This window comes from Lemur catta, chromosome X (assembly GCF_020740605.2).
Source record: "Lemur catta isolate mLemCat1 chromosome X, mLemCat1.pri, whole genome shotgun sequence".
NCBI lineage: Eukaryota > Metazoa > Chordata > Mammalia > Primates > Lemuridae > Lemur > Lemur catta.
Genome location: NC_059155.1, coordinates 21,139,027 through 21,161,361, shown reverse-complemented (window position 1 = coordinate 21,161,361; position 22,335 = coordinate 21,139,027). Strand labels below are relative to the sequence as shown.

General features: G+C 39.4%; 1 protein-coding gene across 2 annotated transcripts; it reads left to right on the top strand.

Moving 5' to 3' along the window:
- Positions 1 to 4,674: 4,674 nt before the first annotated feature.
- Positions 4,675 to 20,520, top strand: UPF3B (UPF3B regulator of nonsense mediated mRNA decay). 2 transcript variants are annotated; one of them, XM_045538748.1, is made up of 11 exons: positions 4,675 to 4,932; positions 6,171 to 6,277; positions 6,444 to 6,550; positions 10,989 to 11,087; positions 13,117 to 13,227; positions 14,213 to 14,256; positions 14,736 to 14,921; positions 15,316 to 15,354; positions 17,117 to 17,277; positions 17,592 to 17,886; positions 19,471 to 20,520. In XM_045538748.1, the coding sequence occupies exons 1-11, from the start codon at positions 4,777 to 4,779 to the stop codon at positions 19,618 to 19,620; spliced, it is 1,455 nt and encodes a 484-aa protein (XP_045394704.1). In that variant the 5' UTR covers positions 4,675 to 4,776; the 3' UTR covers positions 19,621 to 20,520. The 2 variants fall into 2 exon arrangements, with proteins under 2 accessions (XP_045394704.1, XP_045394705.1); XM_045538749.1 differs by lacking the exon at positions 15,316 to 15,354.
- The last annotated feature ends 1,815 nt before the right edge of the window (positions 20,521 to 22,335 follow it).

Genomic DNA, 22,335 nt, shown 5'->3' with positions numbered 1-22,335 from the left:
GTCCAGTTATCTAGAAGCCCCCAGAACCCAGGCCTTTTGAGTTTTTATGGAGGCTTCATTAGGTAGGCGTGACTGGTTACGTCACTGGCCGTTGGTGATCAACTTAACCTTCAACCCCTCTCCCCTCCCTCGAGGTCCAAGTGATGGGGAGCTGGGCAGTGGAGCTGAAATTTCCAACCCTTTAATCACATGGTCTATTCCCCTGGTGACCAGCCCCCATCCTGGGGCTATCCAAGATGCCACAAAGAGTCACCTCATTAGAACAAAGGATGCTCCTATGACCCAGAAAATTCTGAGGGATTTAAGAGCTCTATATAAGATGCTCCTATTATTTGGGAAATTATAAAATTCTTAGGAGCTATGTGTCAGAGACTGGAGTCAAAGACCAAATATCAGAACAAAAGATTCTCCTAGTTCCCCTGCCTACATGGGTTTTAGGGGCTCTGTGCCAGGAACTTGGGGAGCAGAGACCAAATATATATTTCATATTATACCATAATATCACAGATGATAAACCAACTTGCATTTCTAGGATAAATTCCACTTAGTCTTGGTGTATAATTATTTTTATGTGTGGCTAGATACACTTTGCTAGTATGTTAAAGATTTTTTGTGTCCACATTCATAAGAGAGATTGGTCTGTAGTTTTCTTGTAATGTCTTTGCCTAGTTTTGATATCAGGGTAATATTGACCTCATAAAATGAGTTAGGAAGTGTTCCTTCCTATTCTATTTTTGGAAGAGTATGTGAAGTATTGGTACTAATTTGTTACTGATTCTTTTTTAAATGTTTGGTGGAATTCAGCAGAGATTCACAAGGAGCAAATTCTATTTTTTAAAAAAAAAACAATTCAAGGGCTGGATGTGGGGTGGCTCACGCCTGTAATCCTGGCACTGTGGGAGGCTGAGGCAGAAGGATTGGTTGAGCCCAGGAGTCTGAGGTGCTGTGAGCTAGGCTGATGCCATGACACTCTAGCCCAGGCAACAGAGTAAGACTCTGTCTCAAAAAAAAAAAAAAAAAAACAAAAGAATTCAGCAGAGATGCCTGGGCTTTTTAGTGTGTATGTAGTGGAGGGTGTGGGTGATATTTTTTTAATGCTATCAAACTCATATATCTATTTAGGCTGTGCATTTCTTCTTGGGTTGGTTTTCATAGTTTGTGTGTTCCTAGAAGTTTGTCATTTCCTCTAAGTTATCTAATTTATGAGCATACAATTAATTGTTCATGGTATTCCTTTACAGTCCTATTTATGTCTTTAAGATCAGCAGTAATGTCCCCTCTCATTTCTGTTTCTAGTAATTTGAGTCTTCTCTTTTTTTTCTTAGTCAATCTAGCTAACGGTTTGCCACTTTTATTGATCTTTTCAAAGAACAAACTTTTGGTTTCATTGATTTTTTTTGTTTTTTTTTGCATTCCCATCAGCATCTTGCACAATATTTTGTACCTAGTAGATGCTCAATGAACACCTGGTAATTGTTGATTTATTGATTATGGCATCATTGATTTTTTCTATTGTTTTTCTATTCTCTATTTCATTAATTTCCACTCCAATAGTTATTATTCCCTTCCTTCTTCTTGCTTTAGGTTTAGTTGACTCCTTTTTTACCAGTGTCTTAAGACATAAAGTTATTAATTTGAGATCTTCTTTTTTTACAATGGGCATTCGCAGCTACAAATTTCCCTCTAAGCATGTTTTTGACTACATCTCATAAGTTTAGGTATGTTATGTCTTCATTTTCATTCATCTCAAAGTATTTTCTAATGTCCCCTTTAATTTCTTCTTTGACCCATTAATTGTTTTAGAGTCTGTTGTTTAACTTCCATATATTTGTAAATTTCCAATTTTTCTTTTGTGATTGATTTCTAATTTGATTCCATTGTAGCCAAAGAATATATTTTATATTCTTTCAACACTTTTTTATTTTTTTGAGACAGAGTCTCACTCTGTTGCCCAGGCTAGAGTGCCCTGGCATTAGCCTAGTTCACAGCAACCTCAAACTCCTGGGCTTAAGCAATCCTTCTGCCTCAGCCTCCCGAGTAGCTGGGACTACAGGCATGTGCCACCATGACCAGCTAAATTTTTTTTTCTCTATGTATTTTTTAGCTGTCCAGATCATTTCTTTCTATTTTTTAGTAGAGATGGGATCTCGCTCTTGTTCAGGCTGGTCTCGAACTCCTGACCTCGAGCGATCCTCCCGCCTCGACCTCCCAGAGTGCTAGGATTACAGGCATGAGGCACCACACCCAGCCTTTCAATCCTTTTTTAATTTATTGAGGTTGGCTACGCATGGTAGTTTATGCCTATAATCCTGGCACTTTGGGTGGCTGAGGCAGGAGGATCGCTTGAGGCCAGGAGTTTTAGACCAGCCTGGGGAATATAGCAAAACCCTGTCTCTACAAATAATAATAAAAAAAAATTATCTGGTTATGGTGGTGTACACCTATATTCCCAGCTACTTGGGAGGCTGAGGCAAGAGGATCACTTAAGCCCAGGAATCTGAGGCTGCAGTGAGCTGTGATCACTCCATTGCACTCCAGCCTAGGTGACAGAGTGAGACCCAGTCTCTAATAAAACAAAAATTATTGAGGTGTATTTTATGGCCTACCATATGTTCTATCCTAGAAAATGTTCCATGTGTACTTAAGATTGTGTATTCTGCTATTGCTGGGTGGAGTGTTCTATAGCTGTCTCTCAGGTCTATTTGGTTTATAGTGTTGTTCAATTTTCTATTTCCTTGATGATCTTCTGCCTAGTTGTTCTATCCATTATTCAAACTGGGGTGGGCTGGGTGCGGCGGCTCACGCCTGTAATCCTAGCACTCTGGGAGGCCGAGGCGGAAGGATCGCTCGAGGTCAGAAGTTCGAGACCAGCCTGAGCAAGAGCCAGACCCCCGTCTGTACTAAAAAATAGAAAGAAATTATCTGGACAACTAAAAATATATAGAAAAAATTAACCAGGCATGGTGGCGCATGCCTGTAGTCCCAGCTACTTGGGAGGGTGAGGCAGTAGGATCGCTTAAATCCAGGAGTTTGAGGTTGCTGTGAGCTAGGCTGACGCCACGGCACTCTAGCCAGGGCAAAAGAGTGAGACTCTGTCTCCAAAAAAAAAAGAAAGAAAGAAAGAAAGTGGGGTGGATTGAAAGGCAAATGGTATACTTGGGGAAAAAAGGTGGAGTATTGAAGTCTCCAAAAATTATTATTGAATTGTCTATTTCTCCCTTCATGTATGTCAGTTTTTGCTTCCAGTATATTGGTGCTTTATTTGTAGATATATATGTTTATAGTTGTAATATATTCCTCATGGATCGATCATTTTACCACTTCAGAATGTCCCTCTTTATCTTAAGTAACTTTTTGTATTAAAGTCTATTATGTCTGATATTAGGATAGCCACACCAGCTTTCTTGTGGTTGCTGTTTTCATGATATATCTGGTTCTATCTTGGTTCTTTATCCAGTCTGACAATCTCTGCCTTTCGATTGAGTTGCTTAATCTATTAATATTTAATGTTACTTTTTTTTGAGACAGTATCTCTGTCGCCCAAACTGGAGTGCAATGGCTCAATCACCCCTCACTGCAGCCTTGAATTCCTGGGCTCAATCCCACCTCAGCCTTCAGAGTCGCTAGGACTACAGGCATAAGCCACCATACCTGGCTAATTTATTATTATTATTATTATTTGTAGAGACAAGGTCTTACTATGTTGCTTAGGCTGGTCTTGAGCTCCTAGTCTCAAGAGAGCCTCCTACCTCAGCCTGCCTTTTTTTTTTTTTTTTTTTTTTTTTGAGACAGAGTGTCACTTTGTTGCCCGGGCTAGAGTGAGTGCCACAGCATCAGCCTAGCTCACAGCAACCTCAGACTCCTGGGCTTTAGCGATCCTACTGCCTCAGCCTCCCGAGTAGCTGGGACTGCAGGCATGAGCCACCATGCCCGGCTAATTTTTTTCTATATATATTTTTAACTGTCCATATAATTTCTTTCTATTTTTAGTAGAGACGGGGTCTCGCTCTTGTTCAGGCCGGTCTAGAATTCCTGACCTCGAGCGATCCTCCCGCCTCGGCCTCCCAGAGTGCTAGGATTACAGGCGTGAGCCACCGCACCCACAATATTACTACTTTTAAATCAGTATCTTGACAGTGTTTATTAAGTATCTGCGAATACTAATCAATGTGCAGAAAAGAAATTCTAAAGCCTCTGAAAATACACTTTAGATTCAGTGATAGAAAATGTAAGTCAGTCCCCTAGTAAGGCAAAATTTAGATAACACTGAGTTTATCTGAGGAAAACTAAGTGAAGTACAGGCCGCAAAACCTATCCTTCAACTTGAAAAACATTACAAATTCATGATTACAGTATCCAATTTACTACAAATAGGGACCCTGAGAAATCTATGGCTTCAGAACGCCCCAAGAGAAGAGCGTGACTGCTTTGTATGCCGGGACTCGTAGTCCCTGACAGAGTCGTTCCTGGCCAAGATGGCGGATTTGCTAATGACGCGTGAAGGGTCCCCAGGGAGTCTGGGTCGCGAGGGGATTGGGCGACGCGGGGATTCTGCAGGCGGGAAGTAAAGACCAGGTGTTAAAACCTTTCCGTTGTGGGAGGGCGGTTACCCTGAAGTCTCGCGAGATCCTGGCGGGGCCCAATGGAACGCGGGGCCCGGCTTATCACTAGGGCCAATTATTGGGGGTGGAGCTTTGACGGGTGCTGCCCGGCCGTAGGTGCCCGGCGTAGCGGCGTTTAGGCCGAGCTGTCGCTGTGAGGAACGCTGCCGTGGCCATGAAGGAAGAGAAGGAGCATAGGCCTAAGGAGAAGCGAGTAACTCTGTTAACGCCCCCTGGGGCCACAGGTAGTGGCGGTGGGACTTCGGGGGACAGCGCCAAAGGGGAAGATAAGCAGGATCGCAATAAGGAGAAGAAAGAGGCGCTGAGCAAGGTGCCCGGGGGCGGTTGGCCCCGGAGAGGGCGGGACGGGTCCTCGGCTCCTGGAGGATGGCTGGGAATGGGGCTGCCCTCTTCCTCTTCCCGGTCCCCTCCCTATCTCTTCGCTGAATGAAAATCGCATCACCCTGTCTCATCCACTCCCCCGAAATGGGGGGAGCCCCTCCCAGCCAAGCCCTAGGGTGGGGGTGAAGGAAAGGGGGGACTCCTAGAAGAGAAGGGTTTCGGTCAGAGCTGTGAGATAATGGGAGGGAGAGCGACGGTAAAAATAATGAGGAATTAAAATTTTAATTAGGGAGAATTATTAAATAGGGAAGAGGGGACATCAGGGATGGGAGTAGTTTGTGGTAGGAATATTCATGGCTTGCGGGGGGGGCGGGGCGGGGAATCGAGGGAGAGCTCCAGGGGGATAAATGGTCCGTGGGGCAGGTCCAGAGCATCCTAGAGTTTTGAATTCTTTAGGCTGAATGCAGCAAGGATTTTGTTTTAGGGTATGTTGGACGTGGGAGAGAGATATTACTAAATCAAGATTTCGTGGCACCCATAAAGACCAGGGGTTGGCCTGCTAATTTCTTGCCACTACATCTGTTGAAAAATAGGTGACAGAAAATGATAGGCAAACCTGATAAACTGCGGGCTTAAGAGCAAAACTTGAGATTTTCCTTGCTCCAGGCAGTTCTCATTCCAAAGAGTTTTTAAAAACCACTTTAACTATTATGTTTGACTAATTCTGAGCATTGGGCTGCAGAAGAATGTTTTCTCCTGGGTTTTTATAAGTGATCTCGTATTTTTTTTTTTTTTTTTTGAGACAGAGTCTCTAGCTGTGTTGCCCGGGCTAGAGTGAGTGCCGTGGCGTCAGCCTAGCTCACAGCAACCTCAAACTCCTGGGCTTAAGCGATCCTACTGCCTCAGCCTCCCGAGTAGCTGGACTACAGGCATGCGCCACCATGCCCGGCTAATTTTTTCTATATATATATTTTTTAGTTGGCCAGATAATCTTTCTATTTTTAGTAGGGACAGGGTCTTGCTCTTGCTGAGACTGGTCTCAAACTCCTGACCTCAAGCGATCCTCCCGCCTCGGCCTCGCAGAGTGCTAGGATTACAGGCGTGAGCCACCGCGCCCGGCCGTGATATCGTATTTTAAAGCCCACCTTTCTTTAGGAACTGTGATTCTTTGAGGTATGACAGAAAATTGATTTGTACTAATTTTATTTTCCTTATTCATTTCTTAAGGTGGTAATTCGAAGATTACCTCCCACTTTGACCAAGGAGCAGCTTCAGGAAAATCTTCAACCTATGCCTGAACATGATTATTTTGAGTTTTTTTCTAATGATACTAGGTAAAAAAAAAAAAAGAGGGAGGAGGGGGTAAAAGGTTTTTTCCATTCTTTTTATCCTACTAGTGTTTTCCATTCGATTTTTGAGCCTGTCTCTTTAATATATGCATACTTGTAATTCAGCCAGACACCTGCAAGCACATTCACATAATTGCTTTCCTCTCTGCAGTCTGTATCCTCATATGTATGCCAGAGCATACATCAACTTTAAAAACCAAGAGGACATTATTTTGTTCAGGGATCGCTTTGATGGTTATGTATTCCTTGACAATAAAGGTGAGTCCTTGTAACTGAACTAGAAGGGGAGTTTCTTTGTCATTTGTATGTTTAAGACAATATACACATCACAGAGTTTCCTGGGTGATAAAATATTTAAAGAGTTTTACACATTTGATAAGCTTATTATAGTCTTATAAATAGACATGCGACTTTTCACAGCCCTTGGGTATTTTTATTGTTATTTCTTTAGTTTGATCAACTAAATTAGATTGCCACTCTTCTCATCTGACAAATTTTTTGCCCTGGATTAGACATGCTATGCTATTTTGACTGTTTAATTTCAGCAGCAGTGCTGATAAATGACTCTCTAAACTTGTTTGACAAGTTTTTTTGTTTTTTTTTTGTTTTTTTTTGTTTTTTTGAGACAGAGTCTCACTTTGTTGCCTGGGCTAGAGTGAGTGCCGTGGCATCAGCCTAGCTCACAGCAACCTCAGACTCCTGGGCTTAAGCGATCCTACTGCCTCAGCCTCCCGAGTAGCTGGGACTACAGGCATGAGCCACCATGCCCGGCTAATTTTTTTTTTGTATATATATTTTTAGTTGGCCAGATAATTTCTTTCTATTTTTAGTAGAGACGGGGTCTCACTCTTGCTCAGGTTGGTCTCGAACTCCTGACCTCGAGCGATCCACCCGCCTCGGCCTCCCAGAGCTAGGATTACAGGCGTGAGCCACCGCGCCCGGCCGGCAAGTTTTAAATATTTACTTTTCATCTTGCTTCAAGGACCAACATTTATTTATTTAATTCAAATCCTTGTAGCCAACGATTTTCAGTTAGAATACTGTTTAACATTCTCACAAAGTTGTATATAATTAAAGATTGAATTTGATAGTGTTTCATTTTGTATCCAGGAGGGTCCAGTCTATAGGGAAGACAAATTTCTGCCATAACTTTCTTTTAATTTATTATCTGCTGCTTGCAGCACTTAGCCAGAGACTGTCTAAGCTGCCATTTACCACTTTTCTTTTGGCTTTGCATCGATAGGTGAGTGGTCTGTCTTCATGTTTAGCTTTGTTTTAGTATTACTTCAAAGTTGATAAAAAATATTTGTCAAGGAATATGTCAGTAAAAATTGAAGAATTGCCACTATTTGTCCAAGTTTCATTCATCTCCACAAACCAGCTCTTTCTTCACTCCAAACTTTTTTTTTTGAGACGGTGTCTCACGCTGTTGCCCAGGCGGTGTGCAGTGGCATGATGCATGATCATAGCTTACTACAGCCTTGAACTCCTGGGCACAAGCTATCTTCCTGCCTCAGCCTCCCAAGTAGCTAGGACTATAGGTGCATGTCACCACACATAGCTAATTTTTTTTTTTTTTTTTTTTTAGATACGGGGTCTTGCTATGTTGCCCAGGCTGGTCTTGAACTCCTGGCCTCAAACCATACTCCCACCTTGGCCTCCAAAATACTGGGATTACAGGCCTGAGCCACTCCAAGCATGCACCTGGTCTCCATTCCAACTTTTTTATTTCAGTAGATAGATAGCAATGGTTTCCTAGTTACTTAGCCTGGAAGTCTGAGTTATGTTTTGTTTTTTCCTTTTTTTATTCCTTACATTTAAAACAAGTGATGAAACTTGTCAGTTTATTGTTTTTTAATGTCTTGTTCACCTACACTTACTAATACTTTGATACTTTGTGTCCTCATCACCTAATGCTTAGACAACCACTGTCTCTAAACTGATAGAATTTTTTATTTTTTGTATAATTCAATCTATTATAGTGCCATAAACTTAATCTTTTTGAAAATAATAATTTAATAGTTGTGAAGAAAAAGTCCAAACTTCCTAGCCTGGTAGTCAGGGTCCTCCATAATCTGGCCTCACTTCTGTTTTTCTAGCCTATCTTTTCCTCTGCTTCAGTCTGGTTTATCTGTTCCTTCTATATCACAGTTTTGAAGCTAATCTCATTCTGCATTTACTAGGACTCCCAAAATCATGTTTCAACCATGACTGCTTTGTGTCACCTTTTTGTCAGGTCTAGCTATTTTATTCTGGCTTATGCCACTGATCTAAGGATAGGATTTTATAGTCTGTATGACGTTGTCTTATGGCAGGGAGTTGGTGTTATTTTTGTTTCTAGTAGTCACTTGGGTTTTTTTTTTCTTTTTTTTTTCACATTCAACTCCAAACTTGAGGTTTTCTTATTGAACTATAACTCATACGGCATATAATTTACCCTCTAAAAAGTGTGAGATTCAGTGGTTTTTAGTATATTCACAGAGTTGTACAACCATCAGTAGTAATTCCAGAATGTTTCATCACTCCAAAAAGAAACCTATATCCATTAGTAGTTGTCTCCTGTTCTCCCTTCCCCAAGGCCCCTGGCAGCCACTAATCTACTTTCTTCTATATCTGGATTTCCCTCTGCTGGACATTTCATATAAATGGAATTATAAAATATGTGGCCTTTTGTGATTGGCTGCTTTTATTTAGCAGTTTCAAAGTTCTTCCATGTTATAGCACATATCATTACCTCATTTTCTTTTTTGTTTTTTAAATTGCAGTAAAATATACATAATGTAAAATTTACCATCCTAACCATTTTAAGTGTTTAGTAGTGTTAAAGTATATTCACATTGTTGTACAAGCAATCTTCATAACTTTTGCATCTTGTAAACTGAAACTTTACACACATTAAACAACTCCACATTTCCAGTTCTTTCCTACCCCTGGCAACCACCTTTATACATTCTGCCTCTATGAGTTTGACTATTCTAGGTACCTCGTATAGTGAAATCATATAGTGTCTTTTTGTGACTGGTTTATTTCACTTAGCATAATGTCCTCAAGGTTCATCCATGTTGTAGCATGTATCAGAATTTCCTTCATTTTCAAGGCTGACTAATATTCCATTGTATATATACCACATTTTGTTTATCCATTCATCTGTCAAAGGACACTTGGGTTGCTTCCACTCTTGTCTACTGTGAATAATACTGCTATGAACATGGGTGTACAAATACACGTTCAAGTTTCTGCTTTCACTTCTTTTGGGTATATACCCAGAAGTGGAATTTCTGGGGTTATAGTTTTTTGAGGAACTGCCATACTGTTTTCCATAGCACCTACACCATTTTACATTGTCGTCAAGAATACACGAATGCTCCGGTTTCTCCACATCCTTACCAATACTTGTTATTTTCGGGGGGAGGGGGTTGGTTTTTTTGAGACAGGGTCTCACTCTATTGTCCCGGCTAGAGTGCAGTGGTGTCATCGTAGCTCAGTGCAGGCTCAAACTCCTGAGCTAGGCTTAAGCGGGCCTCCTGCTTCAGCCTCCCAAGTACCTGGGAATACAGGTGGGCACCACCAAGCCTGGCTGATTTTTCTGCTTTTTAAAGAGACGAGGTCTCGCTATGTTGCTTAGGCTGTTCTCAAACTCTTGGCCTCAAGCCATCCTCCTACTTCGGCCTCCCAAAGTGCTGGGCCTGGACTTGATTTTCAATTTTTTGTAGGGGTCTTCCTATGGTGCTCAGGCTGGTCTCGAACTGCTAGCCTCAAGCCATCCTCATGCTTCGGCTTCCCAAGGTGCTAGGATTATAGGTGTGAACCACCGTGCCCAGCCAATTTTTTCTTTTTTCTTTTATTGTGGTAAGAATGCTTAACATGAGATCTACCTCCTCTATTTTTACTTTTGTTGCCATGCTTTTAGTGTCTTGGTGTATTTTTTTTTTTAGTGATAATAGGGTTTTTCCCCCCAGCTTTTTTGAGATATAATTGACAAATAAAACTGTACATATATTTAAATTGTACAGTGTGATAATTTGATATATGTCTACATTGTGAAATAATTACCACAGTCAAGCTGATTAACACATCCATCATCTCACATAGCTAGGCTTTTCTTAAATAACAGCTTTCGATAATTCACATACCTTAAAAATTTACCCCTTTAAAGTGCATTTCAGTGGTTTATAGTATATTCACAGATTTGTGCAACCATCACCACAATCTAAGTTTAGAACATGTTCATCACCCCAATGAGAAACCCCACCCATTAGTTGTCATTCCTTATTCTTCACACCACTACCACCCCCAACTCTGTACAGCCACTAATTGACTTTCTGTTTCTATAGATTTGACTATTCTAGAGATTTATAATTATTTTTTAAATGAGATTTAGTTTGTAGGGTCTTTTCACATATTGCAATATCCCATTTTGCCCTTTTTAACAAGCCCTTTTTAAAGCATGAACAGTATCACATTTTAAAAGTTGAATTTAAACAATACTTACTTCTGTGCCATATCTTTTCGTTATGTTATCAGTAAGAATTTTGGGCTCCTTTCATAGTATGTTGATTATGGTTGTGCCAGTGTGCTTTATGCCCTTTGGGAGACTCTCTTCAGATGACTGCCATCAGAGGAGAGTTGATTCCCTTCTATTCCCTTTTGACATTTTCTTTGTTATAGCAAGTGTGGTATTTTTTTTTCTGAACAGGTCAGGAATATCCTGCTATAGTAGAATTTGCACCTTTTCAAAAAGCTGCAAAAAAGAAGACTAAGAAAAGAGATACCAAAGTCGGGACAATCGAAGATGGTACAGTATGGTTCTAGTTATATAATGCCATTGCCATGGAGTTTTTTAAAAAACACCTTTGTGAGAGGTTATTAGACCCCAATATTTTAAATTAGAAAACATATATAATAAAGTTAATAAGAAATGTTAGTCGCCAATGGAAGCTTTGCTTAATTGTTAGAATGGAGGTGAGTTTCCTGGAGAGTTTCTCCTTTCTTCAGCTAGTGGCATTTTATTCCTCCACCACTGAACAATACAGTGTTGATTATTGAGCAGCAAATGAAAAAAAAATCAGATGTTTTAAAGTATAGTAACTGCTCCTTGAGGCCTTTCACCATTTTTATAATTATTTGACTTTTGGTTTCCATTATCTTTTTAAAGAAGAAAGTTTGAACTATGATGGGAAAATTTCCATACCCAAGTAACTTCATACAAAGTAGCTGAAGTGGTCAGTCCTATTTTCTAGGCCTGACTATGCAGTTAACTACACACATATTAATAGTAATTAAGTTGAACAGAAATACAGGAACTGAAAAAGTAGAATAATTGCCATTTAAAGTAAACCAGCTCCAGATTTTGAGATCTCTGTAATGTTATGCTGTTAATATTGGATAACTGTTACATAATTCTTTTTTTTTGAGACAGAGTCTCACTCTTGCCTAGGCTAGAGTGCCGTGGCCTCAGCCTAGCTCACAGCAACCTCAAACTCCTGAGCTCAAGCAATCCTCCTGCCTCAGCCTCCCTAGTAGCTGGGACTATAGGCATGTGCCACCATGCCCAGCTAATTTTTTCTATATATTTTCAGTTGTCCAGCTAATTTCTTTCTATTTTTAGTAGAGACGGGGTCTCGCTCTTGCTCAGGCTGGTCTCAAACTCCTGACCTCGAGCGATCCTCCCGCCTCAGCCTCCCAGAGTGCTAGGATTACAGGCGTGAGCCACCTTGCTCAGCCTTGTTACATAACTCTTGTTATGTTGGATAAGGGCTTAGCCTCTGTATATCAGATTGATATTTTAGAATCATCTAATTTCCATCATTTGTTATTATAGGTATTTTATAAAGAAAACAGTAAAAGCTCAATAACACACAGCTGGTTATTAGTTACAACACAGATTTATTTATTTATTTATTTTGAGACAGAGTCTCACTCTGTTGCCCCGGCTAGAGTGCCGGGGTGTCAGCCTAGCTCACAGCAACCTCAAACTCCTGGGCTCAAGCAATCCACCTGCCTCAGTTTCCCGAGTAGCTGGGACTACAGGCATGTACCACCATGCCCGGCTAATTTTTTCTATATATATTTTTAGTTGTCCATATAATTTCTTTCTATTTTTAGTAGAGATGGGGTCTCGCTCTTGCTCAGGCTGGTCTCCAACTCCTGAGCTCAAAGGATCTGCCCGCCTCGGCCTCCCAGAGTGCTAGGATTACAGGCGTGAGCCACCGCACCCTGCCACTCACAGATTTAGATCTGAAAGTCTAGATTAAGTGACAGTGGTCAATAGTATATAGAAGCAACGAATATGACTCAGACATGTTACCCTTTCTGATGTCACAGGTGTCTAGGAGAGAACTCCAGGAATTATCATCACTTCCAGTGCCATGTATAGGACTTCCCCTCAATTTATCATTTTGGAACACCTGATTTTCATATGTTGAGTTTATTTAAAACAAGGTATATCCATAGAGGAATTGCTTAAATGTTATACATAATATTCTCAAGATTCCATAGCTCCTATAAGTATGTCTCTTGATTAGTAGGAGCAGTAACTTTTAAAAGCAAACTATGTAACACCCTTGGCAGTTCTGTTATAAGGTGTATAAGATCATTTTCCTGATCTCCTGTTACACCAGACTCCCTTAGTGAGTACGGTTAATAGGAGCTCTGAGTGTAAGTGACCAATTAAGCCCTAAATAGTCTATCTTGTGGGTATACTTCTTTTTTAAAATCAGTCTTCCATGAAGTAGAAAATCATCGTTGATAAATAAGTATCCTAGATGATATCTCCTTTTTTGTTTAAAGTCTGCTATATTTTATTTTCTTAAATGATTATTTAGATCCAGAATATAGAAAGTTTTTGGAAAGTTATGCCACAGATAATGAGAAAATGACATCTACTCCGGAGACACTGCTAGAGGAAATAGAAGCAAAAAATAGAGAATTAATAGGTAAGTGGGCAGAAGGAATTAGGGCAACAGCTTTTTCATCACAATGCCTAAGTCTGTCTCCCACTGTTATCACTTGCTAGCTGTGTGACCTTGGGGAAGTCACAAGCTGCTCTGAGACTGCTTCTTCTATAAAATGCAGGTGATAATACCTGCCACACAGGATTATGAGAATGCATTGATAAGATGGAAAAACTTCTCTGACCTATTTAGTGTCACACAACTGTATTATAAATATAAAACGTTTGAAGACTAATAAGAGACATTTAGACAATGGTAAGCCTTTGAAGATCAATTGGTATTTCCTTGTGATAAGTTCATATTCCTAAAAAAATTTTTGACTTGAAAATATCAAAAACTGAAATTAGTTACTGCAAAATTGAAAACCTCTTGAGAACGTATAGCTTGAGTATTGGTTCTAAGTAGTGGGCTGTCACTACTCTATCAGTGGCTCTAAACATGAGTAGTCTTTGATCCAGCATTTCCATTCCTAGGAGTTTATCCTAAGGAAGTGTGTGTTCACAAAGATGGCTGCAAGGCTAATAGCATTGTCATGGATACATAGTATAAGCCCATTTCTGGTAACTTCCTTAGAATAAATTCCCAGAAGTAGAATTATGCAGTCAAAAGGATTAGATATTATTCTTTGTCCCTTCTCTCAATTTCTTTACAGTTGAACACATTTATACCCATGTCAGTAAAATAAGAGAATGTCCTTTGTACTTAATTCTCACCAACTGGGAATTATTCTTTTCAAAAATGGCTTTATTGTTTCAATTTGAATTTCTTCACTTTTAAGAAAGCATTTTAAATCGGTATTGTTGAAATGGGAATACTGTTAAACTTCTTTCTGATGATCCAGTTGTGAGCTTTCTGTTTAAGGGGTATAGTTTTCCCACCTTGGGTGGGTGGCAGGGAATGTCAGAAGATGGAATCCTTTCTAGGGGTTGATAAATATTATATTAATAATCTGTTTACATTTATGTAGCTAAAAAGACAACCCCACTTTTGAGCTTCCTGAAAAACAAGCAGGTAAATCTTTTGTTTTTATAGTTCTCTCACTACTTTAATTTCATTTGTTCATATTTTATAAACATTTTAAGAGTACTGGGGTTCTATAGGAGAAATAGCTGCATTTTCACCATTATTCTTTAAAGATTTGGCCCATTGGTCTCACTCTCAGTCCTTCTCCTTCACTCTGGTTGTTAGACCAGGGGTTCACTCTGCAAACCTGGAGAATCCTTAGCTTGTCCCAGAGACACTCTCTTCATATTCTGAAAGTATGTGGAAATATAGCAAGTCAGCAATAGACTTTGATATTAGCAGGTCCTGGTCTTCATTCTCTGTCATTTTCTGGGTGGGGTGGGGGTTAAGGAGGTAGAATACCACTTTGTAGAAAGTAGGAAGGAAAGATGATCTAGTTTAGTGGGTGCCCACCATGTCTTTGGGATTGATAAGAATTTTGGTGATGATTATCTTATTTGAAGTCTTGTATTGGTGTTTCTTTCTAGAGAATGAGAGAAGAAAAGAGAGAAGAAAGAAGGAGGCGAGAAATAGAAAGAAAAAGACAAAGAGAAGAGGAGAGGAGAAAGTGGAAAGAAGAAGAGAAACGAAAAAGGAAAGATATAGAAAAGCTAAAGAAGGTAGACAGAGTTCCAGAAAGGGACAATAAATTAAAGGATGAACCAAAGATTAAGGTATGAAAATAACTGAAACTGACTGCATGTTGCTGATAATTGTGTGTCTGCCTCTTTAAATATGCATGCATCTTGTGTTAGCGTAAATAAGTTTTTTTGTTTTGTTTTTGTCCTTTTTGGGGGGAAGTGAGCTATTAAAAATCTTTCCTATAATCCTATTATTTTTTAAATTTAAGATCATTTAGAGGTATTAAGTAGTTTATGTTATTTCTTCAATGCAGATCTGTGTTATTTTTTTATCATTGAAAATGTTCGATTTTTAGATTACTGTTCTCTCAATTCATAGTAAATGAGGGCTTAGGGCTGGCTGGCATGAATTATGGGTTTTATTCAGCTTTTCCTTCATAATTGATACATGAAGTTGCCTCATCTGTTTGTTTTCCACTGTCTTCAGGTACACAGGTTTCTGTTACAAGCTGTGAATCAGAAAAATGTAAGGACCAAGTACATGATACAGAGCACCTAGTATCATGTCACACACACAGGTCTTAGTTAATAAGTCCTTTTGGTGGTGGTGGTGGTAGTAGTGTTACCTATTGAAACCCCTTCAGACTGACTTGGGTCTTCTTAAAAGCTGAGTTGTTTTAAATTCCTACTTTAAAGGAATCTCAGATGACTTCCTGATGCTCTGCTGTGTGTGTACCCAGAAGCTTCAATGACATACAGCCAGAGGACAACCATGCCTGTATAGCTCTTTCTCATCTTATATGACTCTCATAACTGGCTTCCTTGTGGGAGGACTAGGAATATATATCCTGCATTATGTGCTTTTCCCTCTCATGTGACTCCCATGTCATCTTCTTGAATCAAGCTGGGAATCTATGAGCAGCAGATTCTGATTAATGTATTGCATGTAGGAAGTGGAACACCTATAGAAAGATCCCAACCTTGCTGCTTCCTTTCTGTGGGCATGGCTTGGGCACCCCTTGCTCCAGTGAACTTCAGAAAGTCAGAGAAAATCTCACAGAGATGGTGGCAGGGTCTCCTTTTATCTCCTGAAAACCCAGCAGTTTATGTAGCTAGGGTTTCCTGAGTCTTTACAGGGCTTATTATTGGTGGTAAGGGGATTGGGGAGGGAGGGGAGTTTCTCATCTTAATACCTTCAAGCAATCTCTCTGTCCACCATGCCACAAGTGACTTGACTTGCTATTCTTAACAATCAGTAAGGCAGAAGGTAGAGCCAGCCATGCTAGAGACATTCATTGATGTTCTTACTAGAGTAATGAACATCTTGGCTTCTAATAAAAACGTTCATTAGAGAAATAAGAATACTTCCAATGAAACCTGCACATGGTATCCTTACTTCACATGGGTGCCTTCTTAGTGTCCAGTTTGGATTTTCCATTTGCAGTGGCTGACATACTTCATGCTCGAGTCTTTTGGTGCTTTGCCTTTTGCTTGACTTGTATGATGCCTTCACCCTGAGATGAACCTTGTATAATACCTTCACTCTGACACTTGAAATTCTTCTATTTTGCCTAAGAATCTCTCTGACTCTCCAACACTTGGGGGTATTCTAGAGAGATTTATAGCAATAATGTGAGAAACAATGGCACTTTTGGACATATATAAATATGTATGGCATTGAGTACAGAGTTCCTGCTCAATAAAGATGGAACTTCACCATTCTGTTGTATAACGCATTTAGATTTTTAAATCAAATGCCAAATAATTCTTGCTATTCATTCTACCATTATAAGTATGTTATTCTCAGGTTCAAGGCACAATTATTCCTGCAATGGATCTCTCCTTTGGTGATGAAAGTGTGTGTCATTCCAAGTACTACATAAAAAAAAAACAGTCCAACAGTAATTTGATCTGCCTAGAATTTTAAACTTGTGGGATATTTCCCATCAAGTTACACTGACATGCCGATTTGGTACAGAAGCATACTTGGAAGTGTGCATTGGTTCACTTAAAGGTTGACCCATTGAAAGCCAAAGGAGTCTTGATCCCATTGCCACAAAGTGATTAAACCACTTCATTTCAGTGGATAACACTTTCACATTAATATCATCCTTTTAGTAAATTACTACTCTCGTGCACTAGTAGTTCACCTGAAAGTTTAAGAGTACCTGCAGAGATGGGGGCTTCTGTAGTCTAAATTTTAAATATTTAGTATATCGTTTTCTTTGATACCATGAGAAGACAGTGTCCCACCCTTCAGAATAAAAATAAACATATTCTCTTTAAAGCTACTGAAGAAGCCAGAAAAAGGAGATGAAAAAGAGTTGGACAAAAGAGAAAAACCTAAGAAATTTGACAAAGAGAATCTGAATGATGAAAGAGCCAGTGGGCAAAGTTGTACATTGCCCAAGCGATCTGATAGCGAACTTAAAGATGAGAAGCCAAAGAGGTCAGTAGTCAAGGGCTTTTTGATATATTTGATTTCTAGATGCTAGTTTTGCTGCTGTGTTCTGGACTTGTACCTGAATTAAGATAAATGGTTTAATGCAGGGAAGGGGGATGAGGAGGAAGGGTTTCAAATATTCTAGTATCTTAATGTGGGTGAATGGTTTTTAGTTTCTGTTGCTTTTTAAAACACTAGTATTTTTCACTCTGCTCTAAAAGTATATCCTCATTGCAGTGGCCAAGTCAGAATCACAGTGTTCCTGCATTTGTGATTACAGGATCTTTAAGGGTTCTATCTCAGATTTGTTTTTCATGCAGACCTGAAGATGACAGTGGCAGAGACTATAGAGAGAGAGAACGGGATTATGAACGAGATCAGGAGCGCATACTTCGAGAAAGGGAGAGGCTGAAGCGGCAAGAAGAAGAACGCCGTAGGCAGAAGGAGCGTTATGAGAAAGAGAGGGCTTTTAAAAGAAAAGAAGAAGAAATGAAAAAAGAGAAAGAAGCACTTCGGGATAAAGGAAAGAAGAATGAAAGTACAGAATCATTAGGCAGCTCAGAAAAAACGGAAAAGAAAGAGGAAGTGGTTAAGAGAGATCGCATAAGAAACAAGGTGCTGCTTTTTGTTAAACTTGTCTATTTTCATGAGGATGTTTTTCTTTTTCCTGTAAGTGTAAAGGAAAAGGCTAGCTCATTGTTTATTGTAGGATTTTGAAAGGGGAAGTTTAACTGTCTGCCATCTTTTTTTTTTTTTTCAGTCTTGCTGGGTTCTTTTATTAACTTACTGCAGAAATTTCAAACATATACAAAAGTAGAGAGAATAGAGAATAGTATGACAAACCCCCATGTACCCATCACCCAGCTTCAACAATTATCAGCTCGCGCCAACCTTCTTTCTGCTCTATTCCATCCCTACACTTACTGGATTATTTTCAAGCAAATCCTAGACCTAATTTCTTCCTTAAAGATGTCAACATTTGAGATGAAGACTCTTTTTCTTAATATGACCCTAGTAGCATTTTCACACCAAAAAAATCTAATAATAATTTCTTAACATCTTCTCTACTCAGTGTTCAGATTTTTCCACTTGCTGTTTTTATAGGATCTAAACAAGGTCCACAAATTGTATTTGCTTGAAATATCTCCTTAAGTTATTTTTTAATCTAAATATTTTGCTGGAATTATTTAATTTCAAATAATGTTTTAGGGCTAACTTTCCTAAATCAGAGAGAAAGTAGGAAAGGCTCATGTAATTTTTTGTTGAATTCTAAAAAAAGGCCTATACGTTTACGGTTTCCATGATTTTATTGTCATAAACCAAACACATTACTGGAACTGAGAGGTACATGATAACTTTGTTGCAGCTTATTTAGGAATCTGAGATCTAAAATGCCACTTGCTGAAGTGTTACATTGTACCTGAATTAAAAAACAAATTATGTTTGTGGCAAGTTCCTGGAGTCTGATCTCATAATTTCAGGGAAATCTCCACTTAAGAGTTTTCATTCTCTATTATTGTTGGTTTTACTCCTAAACATTTTCTTTTCTTTTTTTTTTTTTGAGACAGAGTCTCGCTCTGTTGCCCAGGCTAGAGTGCCTTGGAGCCACCTCAAACTCCTGGGCTCAAGCAATCCTCCTGTCTCAGCCTCCCGAGTAGCTGGGACTACAGGCTTGCGCCACAGTTCTCCAGCTAATTTCTTTCTATTTTTAGTAGAGACGGGGGTCTCACTCTTGCTCAGGCTGGTCTCGAACTCCCAACCTTCGGCCATCCTCCCACCTCGGCCTCCCAGAGTGCTAGGATTACAGGCGTGAGGCACCACACCTGCCCCTAAACATTTTCTTATGTGGTGGTGCATCTTAAAGTCAACTTACTGATGGGGAGGACAAATAGGCAATATCTGTGGTTTCTAAGTTAAAAAAAAAAAAGGTTGATTAGTTCAACTTGAGATGGTTAAGAAAATAAGGCAGATTTCTCAAAAATTTACCCTAAGCTTATAAAATCATACTTACAAAATGGTTGTTTTTCTTTGAAGGTAGGGGAGAGAAAGTGGGCAGTTGTCATGTACTATGGCCTCACATTTTTGGTCTTATATGACTTGTTTTTGGTAAATGTTAATACATACCATGTGACTCTGAAAATCCCATGTAAAAAGCTCAGTAGCAGTGTTGTCACATTAACATATTTCATTTTACTTTAGGATCGCCCAGCAATGCAGCTTTACCAGCCAGGAGCTCGAAGCCGAAATCGACTCTGTCCCCCTGATGACAGCACCAAGTCTGGAGATTCAGCAGTAGAAAAAAAGCAGGAAAGTGGTATTAGCCATAGAAAAGAAGGAGGAGAGGAGTGATAAGTCCAAATGGCCTTAGGTGTCCTGACTGTTTAGGCAGCCAAAGAGCAAGTGTTAAGCAATCCAGAAGTGCCTTCAGGGCAAAGGAATAGAAAGAAAGAAAGGGAGTCGCTGCGCTGGTGGGGTACACTGCAGAGGAGTATGTTTTGCGTCAAAGCAGGAATCTGATCGCAGGTTTAGAATTGGAAGTACAATTTCATTGTTTTTGCAATTTCTAAAAATTAATTTTAACATGTCAGAAAAAGATGATGGCGAGGATGTGCATTACAATTTGCAGGAGAGATGCAGCTGAATTTTTGAAGGAAAAAAATTTTCAGGAGAGAAATGTTAAGTGACAACTTAAATATGTATGACATGAGAAAAAAATAAGAGCTGGTTCTAAAATCAAAATATGTTGTTAATCCTGGATTGAATTTTCTTAATTTGGGTGGAGCAGAGTCACTTTTAAGTCTTGCTCAGATCTAGTTATAGTGTATTCTTGGTGATAACTGTTGACTTTGTGTAGTATAGAAGCAACAAGCATGTCATTGTAGTACAAGTACAGTGAAGGATGTAACAAATTTTCATTGATGCAAAAATTTAAATAGTCATGTTACGTCTATATCTGACATCCTAAAGTTTTAGGGTTAGTTTTAATTTTCTATTTGCTTACATTAACTTAGCATAAAAAATATTTTTAAGCATCTCATTTTGCCTTTAGCAGTTTTTATATCAGTAGGTAAAATATAGCCCTTGTTTGGTTCTTGACAATCCAGTCTTTGTTTTATCTTAGGTCTCATGATCTGAGTGCATACCCTCTCCAGGAAACTGCACCAAAGTCTGTTCCTGTTAAATAGCAACTTTTAGTCTCCGTGTGTTTTGTATTGATGTTAATAAATATCAACAGCATTCAAGTATGAAGCTAAGTATGTTTATTAACTTTACTAAATAGCTATTCTATTAGTTTTGAGAAATTAAACTTTTTCTTTTTCTTTTTTTTAAGATACAGGGTCTCACTATGTTGCCCAGGCTGGTATCAAAACTCCTGGCCTCAAGGGATCCTCCGACCTCGGCCTCCCAAAGTGCTGGGATTATGGCATGAGCCACCACACCCAGCCTAGAGAAATTAAGCCATTGATACTGAATTAACCTCATGGGAATTTTGAAAGGGGATGAATGATATTAATTTCTGCCTTTACTAGTGTTATGCCTTTGTTTTGTCCACCAGGGAGAGAATCAAATCATGGTTCACTACCCTTGTTCCATAAGAACCAAAATGTTTGGACTTGAGCATTTGCTTGATTTCCATCCTCCAAACCCCTCCTAACATGGCATCAGTTTGCCTTTACTTAATAAGTCACTACTTTATGTTTCATTAGCTTTTAGAAACCAGTAGCCCAAAAGGCAGGTAGAAGAAGGGCCACCAAAGATGACTAAAAGAAAATGGTCCTCAACTGGGAGAGAGTACTATGATTTGGGAAGGGAAAATTTCAGGAAGGAGAATGGTAGAAAGTGTCCCATGCCACAGAGAGGTTTAGGAAAACAAGAAATTGAAGTGTTATTTGGCATTAATAAAGTCATCAGTGAACTGGTAGGGCAGAAACCATGTTACAATGAGGGGTGAATGGTAGGTAGGAAATGAAGATGGGGCCAGTTGGATAAATGGGTCTTGAATCTCAAAGATGAGATTTGGGCTGGAGATACAGATTTGGAATTCATCTATTTTTAGATGGCCACTGAAGCGATGTGCATGTATTCTGTCGTTTAGAGGGAGAGAGTGAAGGTAAGAAAGAATGGAAGCAGACCTAGGACCTGGCCTTGAAGAACTCTAATGTTACTATACAGGTAAGGAAATGTACATACAAAAAGAAGGAGTAGGCAGAGAGTAAAAGAAAAACCAGAAGACTCTGGTGCTACTTAATCTAAGAGAAAAGTGTTACAAGAAAGAGAGGGAGTGGCCAGCAGGGTTGGATGCTGCTGAAAGGTCAAGTATGATGCCTACAAAAGGTCATGGGATTCAGTGACTTACAAATCATTGATGACCTAGAGTTACAGGGCATAGAAGCCAGGTTGAGTTGAGAATGGAAACAGCATATACAACTTTTTAAGGAAGTACAAAGGGACTTCAAAAAGTTTGTGGACAGGTGAAATTAAAAGATAAAATAAAAAGTTTATTTCTCAACATAAGCTTCATCAAGGTCAAGACACTTTTGTAAATAATGACATCAGCCATTTAGTTTATCCCTAAAGAACTGAGGAATTTAGCCATGTCAGTGCAGTCTTTTTTACACTATTAAGAAACGTGGGCGTCCTTTACGGATTTTTTTTTTTTTTTTTGAGACAAGAGTCTTGCTTTGTTGCCCCATCTAGAGTGAGTGCCGTGGCATCAACCTAGCTCACGGGAACCTCAAACTCCTGGGTTCAAGCAATCCTCCTGCCTCAGCCTCCCAAGTAGCTGGGACTACAGGCATGCGCCACCATGCCAGGCTAACATTTTCTATATATTTTTAATTGTCCAGCTAATTTCTTTCTATTTTAAGATTAGAAAACAAAAAGAAATCATAGGAGCCAAATCAGGACTGTAAAGTAGATGTCTAATGACTTCCCATCAAAACTCTCACAAAAATTGCCCTTATTTGATAAGAGGAATGAGCAGAAGCATTGTCGTGGTGAAGGACTCTCTGGTGAAGCTTTCACGGGTACTTTTCTGCTAAAGCTTTGGTTAACTTTCTCAAA